Genomic DNA, 14,184 nt, shown 5'->3' with positions numbered 1-14,184 from the left:
TTGGTCCAGCTGTGTTTGTTTCCCAGTTCACCTCCATGCAGAATCCAGCCCCCGAATATTACATCTTTCAGTTATTTGTTCAGACAAGTTTCTAATCCTCAGGATTATCAAAGTATACCCTACAGTGTTCAGGCAGCGCTCGTTAAAACTCTCAGAAACCAAAGTGGGGCTGAGCAGGATTTCCAATGATCAAGGGTTGCAGAAAACTATGTGAAAACATTTTGCAAGCCTAACTAATGGCAGAGATTGGACTTGCTTGTCACAGAAGGATAATTTGATTCCAGTGAATATCTGAACTTAGCGAAAACAGAATTTATAACCCATGCAATTTATACCCAAGGGCAAGCAGGGATCGCAGTTCCCTATAATGTGTGGCGTCCTTTGTTAAAAAGAAATCTTGCACCAGGAAGCTGTGTGGAAGGAAGGGGTGTGTGTTTAGCCTGGAGAAAAGACGACTCAAAATCAAACTCTTCAAACACTGGAGGGGTTTTCTCATGAAGAGGGCAAAGACAAACAGGGCACAGAGGCCAAGGACTCCCCCCCCCCCCCGATGTCACCTCCCACCCCCAGTGCTGGTGTTCAAAGATTTGCTGCCTCTGTATATGGAGGCTCCCTTTACTTAGTAGTACTGGCTAGTAGTGCTGATGTCTGCATCCTCCATGAATCTCTCGAGCCCCTTTTATGCTCAAGGCTGTAGCCATTACCGCCTCCACTAGCAGTGAATCCCATAAGATAACTTCCCATTGAATAAAGCAGCACTGTACATCCTAAAGCTATTGCCCATCAATTTCATTGGGTGCCCTGAGTGCTAGCATCATAGGAGATGAAGAAAAAGTTCCAACTTCCCTCCAGAGGGCAAGACAAGAACCACTGTGGTATAGAGGGTAGAGTATTGGACTAGGATCTGAGAGACCCAGGTTCGAATCCCCCATTCTGCCATGACAGCTTGCTGAACGATCGTGGGCCAGTTCCTCTTTCCCTCAACCTCACCTACCTCACAGGGCTGTTGTGAGACAAAGAAAGCAGGAGAAGGTGAGAAATGCTGTTTGAGGAGAAAAGGGGGGTATAAATGAAATAAATAAAATAAAAGCTATGGAGCAACAACGACTGAAGGGAAGACTTCATTAATCATGAGGGGAAACCTTGACAATGGAACCCATAAGCTGGGGATGGGGAAGTTCTCCAAACAATGGCCTGTTGGGAATGCTCTAGCCATGGCTACCTATACTGAGCAGGAGACTGAATTAGATGGCCTACAAGGCCTATTTCAGCTCTATGATTACGCGAGAGCAAGTGACGCACAGCAGAATATCGGATTGGGTCTGGGGAGAGCCTGGCTCAAATTCTACCTCACAGGGTTGCTGTAAGGATAAAACGGAGGATTTAAAAAAAAAAAAAGATGGCTCAGGGTCTCTCTCCTTGCCGTACAAAATGCTGTATCTTGCAGTCCCACTTACTTGAACGCATTGACCGCCACCACGACTGGAACGCCAAAGGTCCGGGCATTTTGGATCTGCTTGCTCAAGTTACAACAACCTTTTGCCAGAAGCTGAAGGTTCTGTATGAAGAGAGATGGCAAAGGAAGAGTTTAGTTCTGGCAGCAATATCGTCGGGGCTTCTTCGCCACCCGCTGTGTGAAAAATCACTACTGCTAAACAACAAAAGCACGAAAATGAAAGGAAAAGCTCTACAAAAGAAGAAGAAGAAAAGAAGAGTAGGGCCCCAAAGTGCCTCATCTCGGAAATGTCACTTTCTCGTTCACAGGAAACATAAAACACACTTGAAGGGAAAGAGAGACAGCATTAGAGAACAACTGAAATGAAAGGTATTTTTTTCACTACCGAGAACCAAAGAAGGGCCTTCGCTTCCAGCAACACAAAGAAAAGGAGACAGAGCCCCGTTAGCCTCTGAAGAGAAAGAAGTCAATCAAAAGCAATGCGGAAAATGAAAATTTGTTTTCTTTGTTATACGCACTGGCAACGGGGTCACTAGGTATTTAACACCTAAATTGCTGGGAAGTTTCCGGAAGCGGAATGCTTCACACCTATTTAATTCGACACCACCACGAAGGATAAACGTGCAGCACTGGGCTGGGAGAATGATCTCCCAGCCAGTCAGACCCCTGCAACCTGGGGCGTGAATTCATGGAGAGGATGTGGCTCCGTGGCAGAGCACCTGCTTGCCACGCAGAAGATCCCAGGATCCTCCCCAGGCAGCTTGCAGATGCTGGAGAAATCCTGTGATCTTGGAAGACTGCTGGCAGTCAGGGACAGGTAGTCACTGTCAGCCAAGAGGGTCTTCAGATCTGTTGTCTACGAGTCTGTGTCAGTCAATGATATTACAATAAAGGAGATCAGTTGCCAGCTGCTGAATTCTGAGTCTGAAATCCTTAGGTTTTAGCAAGTTCACTAGGTATCTTAGGCTACATGAGCAACAGTGTTTGCAGTATTTGGGCACACACAGGTAGCATCTTGGAATGACTCGTCCGCAGGGGTCATTTCGTAGAAAAAGAGCTGGAGGAACTTATTAGCATAACTCATTAGCATATGTCATTCCCCTTGCCATCACCGGAAGTGTACCATTAGCATAACTGATTTGCATATGCCACACACCCCGACATCACCTATCCTGGCTGTTTTATACCCAATCCTGGCCATTCAGGGCCGAAATTGGGCCCAAAATGGCAAAAAGAGGCTGAAAATGGCCGAAAAAGGGGCCCAAAATTGTTAGGATCAGGCCGCTGCTGAGCAGCAGAGTGATCCACCACCCGTCAGAGGCCCGATCCGTGCCGTTTTGGACCCAATCCAGGCCGAAACGCCCAAAACGGCTGAGTCAGGTGGGCGGGGCCACCTGTCACATGACCTCTTTGGGGAACTGCCAGAGCTGCGTTCCTGCGTGTTCCCCCTCAAAATGAGTGGTTAAGAGCAGCGGGACTCTAGTCTGGAGAGCCGGGGTTGATTCCCCACTCCTCTGCTAAAGCCAGCTGGGTGACCTTGGGTCAGACACAGCTCTCTCAGCCCCACCCACCTCACAAGGTAATTGTTGTGAGGATAATAACAACACACTTTGTAAACTGCTCTGAGTGGGTGTTAAGTTGTCTCGAAGGGCGGTGTATAAATCGAATGTTATTATTGTAATTATTATTAAAGGTTTTCCAGGTCATGGGGGGGGGGGGAACCACCACTGCATTATAACAGAAAATAGTGAGAAAAGTGGGGAATCAGCGGCGGCTGCATGTGGAGCAAGAATGGCACCATTTGCCACTGCTGTGGTAGTTGCGATTTAACACTCCTGTGGAGAAGAGCCTCCATCTAAATTTTATTTTTCTTTTTGTGTTAACGTTTCTACTGGTTTTTAGGATATTCGCTTTTATTATTTGTACATTATTGATTTTCACACGCTAGGCTGCTATATTTTTGTTAACGTTATGGCTGATTTGACAAGTTTTACATGCTGTGTGCTTACTGTATATACATTTTTTTTACAAAACACATCTGCTGTTGTCCTAGAATCTATTTTGAAATAGACTTCACTGACTTTTTTAGCACTGCTCTGTTTTCGGCAACACTATATTCCAGGTTCGTGTTTTCATTCACACGGTGTAAACCGCCTCAAGAACCAAACTTGACTGAAAGCTTACAGGACAGCCAATTTTAAAATAAATATTTAGCTAAGGGCCAAAAGGAAGGGGTTGCATATTTGATAAACCGGTAAGTTAATGGTTGTGTCACTTAGAAACCCATAGGACGAAGAGGTTTGTTAGAAACGGCAAAGCTTTGCTTCATTTCTGCTAGGAGTGAAGCAAAGTGAATTAAGTCCTCAGAAAAAAGCCGGCAAGCTTTTCCCCCAGGAGTACTCTACAGCAGAATGCCATTTTCAATGTTTTATCAGCTCTCCCTGAACAAGCCTGGCTATGAATTTAGATCAGTCCAACCCACCTGCTCGGTGTCCCTTCCTTTTTAGGAGATAAATTTGAACATTGTAAAATCTATGGGCCTTCTCAGTGCCCCCACCCTCCATTTTAGAACAGCCTGCCAGGTGTGGTGCAGCCACCACTCTGGCAAGTTCTTTAGAAAGCTTTACGAGGCCGGTGTTTTCCAAGGTGGCTTTACAAACAGACTGTTATAGAATCTGTCTTGTGGGATGTCACCCTCAATGGAAATTTTTGCATTACTGAGCTTTCATGTGGTGTTGTTTTTAAAGAATTAATTACATTTGTTCCCTGGGTGGATTTTTTTTTCCATTTTGGGGGGTGGCAGCTTTGAATGAGTTTTGATTAATGTATTGTGACTACAGATGGACATGAACCGGGAAAAAAACCAACTGTGAGGTTTGTGGTTCGTCACATTTCATGAACCATCAACTTTCACGAACCTGCCGTGGTTCGCAAACGGGTTCGTTTGGTTTGTGAAAACGTCACATCCAGGTCAGCAAATTATCTCTTCCGGGTCAGCAGAATGCCACTTCCGAGTCAGTAGACAGTCTGCAGGAAGTCCATCCCCTGTTGCCTAGGAAACTGATTGATCGGCGCCAGGCTGTCTGCAGTGACGAACCAAAAAACAAACCAAATGAACCAGCCTAAAGTTCATGGCGGTTCATCAGAAAGGGGCTCTGACAAATGGCTGGTTTGCGAACCACAAACCAGCCCAGTTCGTCACGAACTTTGGTTCGTATTTCGGTTCATGCCCACCTCCAATTGTGACAGATTATGGTTTTATGTCATCCTTATGTTTTGCTGTTTTGAGAAGCAGAGAACTCTGACTATTTCAGGACAATATATATTGTGTTCTCTCCTTCTTTAAAATCTTCATAACAATCCCGAGAGGTCAGGCTGAGGGAGCGTAACCAGACCAAGGTTACCCCAAAAAGTTTCACAGCAAATTGAGATTTGAATCCGGGTCTACCAGATGCCAGTCTAATCACTAACCAGACTGGCTTTCACATGGTAGATCTGCCCTGTAGGAGAATGTGAGAGAGACAATGTTTCTCTCACACACATAACCTAGGATGAACTTGGGCTGTCACTCAATGAAATTCAGCAATCAGTGAACGGAGCAAAACAGGAAAAAATAGGGATTAAAACACCTTTGGCCAGTCTTGATTACACTGAGTTTTTCTCTCAGGATTAATCTCTGACATTAAACAACAGTTCTCAAGACAACAGCCTCTAAATCCGGAGGTCTTAAATGACCTCAGATCATTTGAAAAGGCAAGGTATTATCCCAACTGGAAGAGGCAGACTGACAAGTTAAAATGGTTCAGGAGCAAGCCAAACCAAGCTGCCCTGGCAGTGCTGGGAGACCACGCTGGAGGGGCCACTCCTCTCAGACTGTGCAAGTGGTGTCAGCAATGAGCATCTTGCCTGCAACAGGCACGCTGACAACGATCACTATGGCTACTGGAGACTATGAGCCCAGGAGCCCTCTAAGGCAGCAAGTCCGCCAGGAAATTTTCCAGTATGTAAAACGGCTGGCTGTTCAGACCGACGGGCTATTTCCTTTAAATGCACGACTGCATTTACAGGCAAGAGGAGACAGCAACAAAGAAAATCAAATGCTTGAAGTATTATGTGGACCTGTGGAAGGAAAGGGAGGGCCGGAATGCCGCGGAGGTCATTTACAGTAAGAGAAAGCATTTCCAGTCACAGTGCCATTATAAAAATGAAACATTACAGCTCCCTTTGCAAGCAAGTTCTTTGGCTGCTGAAAAGGACACGCGCGCACACAGAGGACCTATCCATTCTGCCCACTAACTAGCCATCTCTCTAGTACATTTTTTATCCTGCCTGCCCTCCGAGGAGCTCAGGGCTGTCCACATAGTTCTCTCTTCCCGTTATTCTTGTGGCGATAACCCTGTGATGTAACTGAAGCTGAGAGAGACAGACAAGCGCAAGATCACCCAGCAAGCTTTGGGTCACGGTAAGGATTTGAGGGTTGCCCAGGTTCTAGTCTCACACTCTAACCATTCCACAACACTGCCACTGGACACGCTAACAGAGTCCTGCATTCTGCCTTGGCCTAAATATTCACATCCAAATCAATCTGACATGGTGGACGTGGGGGAGCAACAAACTAATGGACAAAGCTGCAGTGGAAATTTCTTAGCACTGCATTATTCTAGCTTCCTCTTCAGAGTGGATTTCTTCCGGCAAGAACCCCATCTCAAGCTGACTGAGGAAACTCAAGTCTTTTTTAAAAAAAAATCAGCTGGCCACTTTTTAAAGTATTTTTTAAAAAACAATAATAATAGTCTTTGCATGCGTATTATGATGAACAGGTTCAACTTATCTGGTCACAACACCACAGCAATCAAAGTAGAAACACCAACTCATCCCCTGCTAAACAAGGAGGGATTCTCCACCTCTGTCCCCATTTAGGCCAGCAACTGGTCTTTTCTTAAGGCCCAGGGCTGTGCAAGTCTCTTTTGTATGAAAACAAAACCCAATAAATGGCATCAATTAAAAGCAAAGATGTGCCCAAGTAAGTCTGCCGTAGCAAAATAAAGCAAAAATCCAGTGGTACCTTAAAGACTACCATTTATTTCAATACGAGCATTTGTGGGTCACTACCTACCCATTTTTGTCTGAAGTGAGACGTCAAAAAAGCTCATATAAAAATAGATGTTGCTATTAGTGCAATCCTAAAAAGAGTTACTCTAATTTAAACCCACTGAAATCAATAGGCTTAGACTGGCGCAACTGTTTAGGATTAAACTGATAGTCTTTAAGGTGACAATGGATTTTTGTTTTAATTAAATGCAAGCTATCATTCATTACCTCTTCCGTATATTCCTTTGGTAAGGGGACCCCAGCTGTGACCTGCAAAGAGCAAGAAAAGGACATTAAGCGAAATGCAATTTGACTTCCCAAGTCTATCTGCAAACCTTTCTTTTTGTGGAAAGGGGAGGAGAATGTGTGAATTTCCTGCGTAAGGACATAACAAAGGTTGTGCGTTTTGACTCAGCTGTATGCATGCCCAAGAGCTTGGTACTTATTAACCTAACGAACCAAATAGTAATTGTTTCTTGTTCATTAATCTGTTTAGAGTTGTTTAGAGCCTTGAGGGATATGCCATTAGCTTTCAGCACAAGGTGCAGAAACCAAAGCAAGGACACACAAGACGGCGAAGAAGGTAGCTGGCAGAATACAGGTTGCACTTATCTGTGACTGTAGTTCATCGGGTGGTCTTCTGTGCAGGCACACATGGGAACTGCGCATGTGCAGTGTACCTGTACAGTTTCCAAGTGAGCCTGAACAGAAGACATGATGATGAAAACAGAGTTGCACTTATCTGTAACTGTAGTTCATTGAGTGGTCTTCTGTGCAGGCACACATGGGAACTGCGCATGTGCAGTGTACCTGTACAGTTTCCAAGTGAGCCTGAACAGAAGACATGATGATGAAAACAGAGTTGCGCTTATCTGTAACTGTAGTTCATCGGGTGGTCTTCTGTGCAGGCACACATGGGAACTGCGCATGCGCAGTGTACCTGTACAGTTTCCAAGTGAGCCTGAACAGAAGACATGATGATGAAAACAGAGTTGCGCTTATCTGTAACTGTAGTTCATTGGGTGGTCTTCTGTGCAGGCACACATGGGAACTGCGCATGCACAGTGTACCTGTACAGTTTCCAAGTGAGCCTGAACAGAAGACATGATGATGAAAACAGAGTTGCACTTATCTGTAACTCTAGTTCATTGAGTGGTCTTCTGTGCAGGCACACATGGGAACTGCGCATGCGCAGTGTACCTGTACAGTTTCCAAGTGAGCCTGAACAGAAGACATGATGATGAAAACAGAGTTGCGCTTATCTGTAACTGTAGTTCATTGGGTGGTCTTCTGTGCAGGCACACATGGGAACTGCGCATGCGCAGTGTACCTGTACAGTTTCCAAGTGAGCCTGAACAGAAGACATGATGATGAAAACAGAGTTGCACTTATCTGTAACTGTAGTTCATCGGGTGGTCTTCTGTGCAGGCACACATGGGAACTGCACATGTGCATGCGCAGTTCCCATGTGGGACTGTACAGAACATTGATGATGAACACTGAAGATCTCATTAGCAAAGGATCAGAGGGCTAGGTCGAGGGAATTTATTCAACCCACCCCTAGGAAGACTCTACCTTAATTCTGTCCCTTTTCCTCATTGCTTCTTCAGTTTTCCAGACCCCAGAAAATTAGTTTCCGTGTCCAGAAATGTTTTAACATGGGGATACTTTGGGTCACCTGCATTCTTAAGTGGTACAGTTACGTGTAGGGGACTGTACCATGTTAAAAACAACAAACTGTACCAGCTCAAAGACACATAGGCATACAAGTCCGCAGATGTTATTACGCCATAAAAGTGTTAAGTAGCCTGTTGTGCTACATACAGCAATGAAAAGTCAAAAATTGGGTGGGAATTTTGCAGAAGCAAGGAGAAGTGCTCTGCTTAGGCAATGAGACAGAGAAGGTTTGCTCTCTTTGGTTGAAGTAGTAATTTATGTTGTTAGGTCCTCAGTCACTTTCCTACAACAAATGATCTTTCCTTTAGAAATAGAATGCCAGCCTGGTTTTGAATCCAGAAAAACTGCAGGTCGTCTGCCACGATCCCCAAATGCCCTGACTCAAGGAGCCAACAAAGAGTAATGGGGAACGTCATCAAGCCCGAAGCTCACCGTGGGCCCTCCACCGTGCATTTTCAGAGCTCGGACGGTAGCGACCAAGACTGCCACGTGGGGCTGGAGGCCCGAATATCGGCACTTGATGTCAAAGAACTTTTCCATGCCTATATCTGCTCCGAAGCCGGCTTCTGTCACTGCAGGCAGAACAAAAACATGTCATTATGTAGATGAACGCTGGAATCAGACTGCACGCCTTTTTCCTTTCTGCACAGTACTATTGTTATTTTCTCCCACAATGTTATTTTCAGGGTTATTCCTTCTCCTTCACCTGAAGAGTCAGGGGAAAAGACAGAGGTAAAGAAAAAGAAGAGGCGTAACAACTGCACAACTGAACTCTTATGATGGAAAACACCTGAGTGCCAGATGGCCAGCCGCAGCTAAAACAGAACAGCCTAAAAACACATCATATTTCTAACAAAGGGGGTGAAAGGAAATATGGACATGCAGGTTTCTGAACTCCCCCCAGCCCTCCATTTTATACCCCACCTTTCTCCTCAAAACAGCATTATTTCGTTCACATCTCTTCCATTTTAACCTCACAACAACTTTGTGCGGTAGGTTAGCCTTAGACTGGCCCAATTACACCCAGCGAGCCTCCATGCCAGAGTGGGGATTCAAACCTGGGTCTCCCAGGTTCTAGTCTGGCACTCTAACCACTACACAACGCTGACTCTCTCAACATCAAATAACATTTTTTTATCCCACTCTTAATCAAAGGAGCTGAAACAGACTATCAAAGCCAGTTAGAGGTCAGCAAGTATCCCTGACAACTTACCCACAAACCCTTCCTTGCCAACCAGCTTCAGGGCAATCTTGTCTGCCAGGATAGAGGAGTTGCCGTGAGCGATGTTGGCAAACGGGCCAGCGTGGACAAACACTGGGTCACCCTGACAGAGAAAAGAGGCAGCAAAAACACAAGCAATGGGAAGCAAGAAACATTAATCCGAAACTTTGCAAGACCCGGTTTTCGAGACCCCCTTACGCATGAAGATTTGGGAGAAGATTCCAGGCTCTAGATCTTGGGCATTACAAGAAAGAAAAAATAGGGCCTCGTAGCAGGTCACAGTGTGTAACAGCCTTGCAATCTAGGCACTCAGACATGATATTTGCCTCATATTATGTATCAAACCACTGGCCCATTAAAGTCAGTACTATTATGTCAGGCATCAGCTCTCGAGGGTCTCAGGCAGAGACCCTGATCCTTTTAACTGGCAATGCTGGGGACTGAACTGGGGACATTCTGCATATAAAACAGTTGCTCTACCACTGAGCTACCCCCCTGTGTGTTGTGGAAGGGAAATGCATTAGAATACGATTGGCCCAGCATCTGCAGCTTAGCAGCATATACTTCTGCATGTTTACTGAGAAGTGATTCCTATTGTATCCAATAAGATTTACTCCCTGGTAAGTAGGAATGCACCTTAACCTCATCAGATAGTGGAAGCTAAGAAGGGTCGGCCATGGTTAGTACTTGGATGGGAGACCATCAAAGAAGTCCAGGGATTGTTAGGCAGAGGCAGGCAACGGCAAACCACCGTTGAATTTGAAACCCCATCAGGGGTTGTCGTAAGTCAGAAATTTTCACTACCAAGAAGGTCTGCAGCTTGTGACATTTAAGGATGGGTAGGGCCTTGAAAGGTAAGGAATTATAAGCCTCTACAAAATACAACTCCTCCATCTATCTCATTTTATCTTGCTCTTCCTCCAAGAACCTCGGGGGCCTTCCCTCCCCCATCTTGCAGATAACAACCCTGTGAGATCGGTCGGGTTGAGAGAGCTCTTTAACTCTAAGCCACCTGGAGTTTAAGGCAACAAGGTGAGATAGAAATATTTTAAATAAATACAGATAAAAACTACAGTACCACCCCGATTCTCTGTAGGATACTTTTATTTTTAGCACCTAGCAAACGGCCAGCTGCTGGGACCTACCCTTATGTCCAGCCATCTGTTAACACAGAAAAATATACCTACCTCCAAAGTCTGCATGAGGTTTGGCTTAATAGCATCTTTCATCAGAACTGTCAGGGCGCCGCTCACGCCCTAAATGGAAGAAGGAGGAATGGTTACTTCTACGGCCATTCTTGCCCCTGTCTTTTATGAATGGTTACTTCCATGGTCATTCTTGCCCCGTCTTTTATGAACGGTTACTTCCATGGCCATTCTTGCCTGTCTTTTATGAAGTTACTTCCACGGCCATTCTTGCCCATGTCTATTATGAATGGTTACTTCCATGGGCATTCTTACTCCTGTCTTTTATGAATGGTTACTTCCACGGCCATTCCTGCCCCTGTCTTTTATGAACTGTTACTTCAATGGCCATTCTCGCCCGCCTTTTATGAACGGTTACTTTCAAGGCCATTCTCGCCCCTGTCTTTTATCTTCTGCCATTCCAAAATCAATAGCCCTGTTTTGCCAGAATACTGTATAGACTGCCATTCTTTCTACAGGTGCAGCATGCACACGCATACCCATGCACTTGAGGGTGCTCTTCGGTCCCTCTCACCTACCAGTTTAATGCACATTGAACTCCAAAGTACACTGCCACAGGTGTGCTAACGTTGCTGAAATGTGGTCTGCTTGCTTTGTTTTGTTTAACCTACAATCTTTTTTTAATAATAAATTAACAGACTGTAAACATATGCAAAAGAAAAATCATACACGTGAAAACATACAGGATACAAATAAAAACACTGGTATCTATTGTCCGTGTTACTAATCCAAAACTTTCTATCCCAACTCCATCAATATGCAAACTCACTCATCATCAGCTCATGATATTAATACCTCGTCTAGTTACATGATTACAGGTTCCATTCTTTATATTGCTCCTTACTATAAAAAAAAATCTATGTTCCCAGTATCTGGTAACCTAAAATCTTTATGATTCATCAATGTGTTTTAAATTGACAAAGAAAGACTGCGCTCTCTGGATCTTTTTCAAATTAGAGTAGAAACTCTACGGCCTCTGTTTTATAGTGGTGGTTGTGGGTTTTTAAAAACTGATGATCTGATAGTTGATAGGACTTCTATTGAAAACTGTTTCAATTTTTTTTAAAAAACATGTATTTCTGCCATAAACGGGCTTTGTATACATTTGCCAAAAGCACTTTATGATTTCATAAAGAACTTTTTTTGCATCCTGAGTTCACATACTTGTTCATCAGCACAAGAACTGTCTACTTGGATCAGATCAAAAACCACCTAGTTCTGCATTTTTGTTTCAATCAATCTTTTACCCATTTCTGTAAGTTTGTCAACTGGCCACCCTGCACCACGGGTTTGCTGATGTTGATGTTGGAGGGCTGTGCAATATGTATGCTGCTGTCATAATCAAACTGTAGATCGATGTTTTTATATTTCATGCTACCGTGATTTATCTGTGAATTGTGGCTGTGATCTGCTCTGAGCCCGTTCGCGGGGTGAGCAGACTATAAATCTGATAAATAAATCAAAGTTAATGAACGCTCCTCAAGAAGGCTGAAATTAAGACCTCAGTATGATCTTTAGCCACCTTCTAATTGCAAGTTGGTACAATTTTGCAGCTCATAGGTGGATTTGATCCATACAGGACTGCTTCCATTCTTTAGGAGCATCTCCTGCAACATGGGAGCCACCACAGAAAAGGCCCTGGTGGCTTTCACAAGACAGTGGAACTCTGGAGTAGGACTCTGTTAGATTCTTTCATGAGAAGCTTTAAGGTAGAACACACTCCTGAGATACCTTAAGATAGAGCACGTTCTTTACGGTACTCATGGGCCCAGATCTTTTAGGTTTGAGTTGCTGAGTTTCATACCCAAATTCACTAGACTGGCCCCATAAACTCCAAATCAAGTTAGTCAGGCTTAGAATCAGAGCTCTTCCTTATTCACATAAATCTCTGCAACTTTCATCCCCGGCTTCCTTTCTAGCAAGATAATGGTCAACATACCAGATCTTCTGTCGTAATCGGAAGACCTTCCGTACTGGAAGCAACCACCATTTTGGCCAGCCGTCTCCTCATGTCTTCCAAACCATCTGTGAGAGCTAAAACAGCCATGATCTCACTGGCCACGGTGATGTCAAACTGAGTCTAAGGAGAGATGGGGAGGGGAGACATTAAAACTATACAGAAGGGAGAGAAAACGTTCAGCAAAAGGTCAAGAAGAGTTTCCTTTAACAGAGTTGCAGAAAAATGCTCAGAAAACTTTGCTCAAGGCCAAGAAAGTTATATTGTCGAAGGCTTTCATGGCCGGAGACACAAACTGTGTGATACTGAGAGATCTCTGTCTTTCGGTGCTACACCTCTGAAGATGCCAGTCACAGCTGCTGGCAAAACGTCAGGAACTACAATGCCAAGACCACGGCAATACAGCCCGGAAAATCCACAACAACCATCACCAAGAAAGTTGCCGAAGAACCACCATTCACAGTCTTGTTTTTTTAAAAAAGCAAAGAATCTCAAGGGACAAAACAAAAGTCACTTACTGTGCGTGAATGACCCTTCTCGGTCGGAGACTGGCCGATAGTGATCTTCCGCAAAAACCTGTCACTGGTGTCCAACACTGCCCATGGGGAAAAGGGGAGAGAAAAAGAGAGAATGAATGAGTATCAGAAAGATTTAAAAGATGAGAGCTATTTCATACATGCACTCACTCAGCAAAGCAAAAACAAGCCTAGGCACATTACTAGCGGCCCAGAAGGCAGCTCTGCCAAGAGTAGAATTTAATAATTCAGCATTCTGCCAACTTCAGCTAGCTTGCTCATTTATTATAAAATTAAGGGAATGCCCCCCGCCCTGCTGCCCAGTTCACAGGACTGTCAACATATGGGCAATGAGAAGAAAAACTTTAGAAGCTGAGGAAGGCGATCAGAAATAGAAATGAATTGGAGAGACTGTGGCTGATCAGTGGAGTGTTGAAAGTTGCAGATTCAGTCCCTAACATTTCCTGTTAAAGGTAGCGGATGCATGAGATACTTGAAGATCACAGGGTAACCTTGGGCCAGTCGCAATCTCTCAGCCTAACCCTACCTCACAGGGTTGCTGTAAAGAGCAAACGAGGGGCAGGAAACTGTACAAGCCACCTGGAGAGGAGATCCAGGATATAGCCCTAATTATCAAAGAATAAATATCATGCATGCACTCTTCAGACAGCACTCCCTTTAAGATCTCTGATTTGCCGAGAAAGACGGGGTTGCAATAAATACATTTCAATCGAAAAGCTTGAAAGCAAGTATTGCCTTCAATCAAGGCCTGGACTGTGAAAATGATGGAGTTAGCAGAGATGGCTAAACTTACAGCTCTGATCAGAGATAAAACATGGTCTACTTCTATGGTAAACTGGAAACCCTTTATTGACTTTCTGTGTGAGAAGAGAAAAAAATGATGATTTGTGGTTTTGATTTCTAAGAAGATAAATTTGGGAAAAAATAAACAAAAGGAGGGCAGTATTGAAAAGGCAAATTCTGGAGATATTAAACCTAAAGTATAATTTGTTAAAATATGCTAGGTGTAGAGAAAAAATGGAAAATGAAACATAATATTT

General features: G+C 44.2%; 1 protein-coding gene across 1 annotated transcript in view; it reads right to left on the bottom strand.

Moving 5' to 3' along the window:
* MTHFD1 (methylenetetrahydrofolate dehydrogenase, cyclohydrolase and formyltetrahydrofolate synthetase 1) overlaps positions 1-14,184 on the bottom strand; it is a 93,749-nt gene that overhangs the window by 23,303 nt on the left and 56,262 nt on the right. Inside the window, exons 17-23 of the mRNA XM_054969853.1 lie at positions 13,127-13,203; positions 12,591-12,731; positions 10,634-10,702; positions 9,438-9,549; positions 8,657-8,796; positions 6,776-6,817; positions 1,458-1,558 (exon numbers count right to left, since the gene is read on the bottom strand). Coding sequence (XP_054825828.1) covers positions 1,458-1,558; positions 6,776-6,817; positions 8,657-8,796; positions 9,438-9,549; positions 10,634-10,702; positions 12,591-12,731; positions 13,127-13,203 — 682 coding nt within the window. The remainder of the gene's footprint in view (positions 1-1,457; positions 1,559-6,775; positions 6,818-8,656; positions 8,797-9,437; positions 9,550-10,633; positions 10,703-12,590; positions 12,732-13,126; positions 13,204-14,184) is intronic.

Source organism: Eublepharis macularius, chromosome 2, assembly GCF_028583425.1.
Source record: "Eublepharis macularius isolate TG4126 chromosome 2, MPM_Emac_v1.0, whole genome shotgun sequence".
Classification (NCBI taxonomy): domain Eukaryota; kingdom Metazoa; phylum Chordata; class Lepidosauria; order Squamata; family Eublepharidae; genus Eublepharis; species Eublepharis macularius.
Note: the sequence above shows the minus strand (reverse complement) of the source record. Positions and strands in the feature narration are given on the sequence as shown.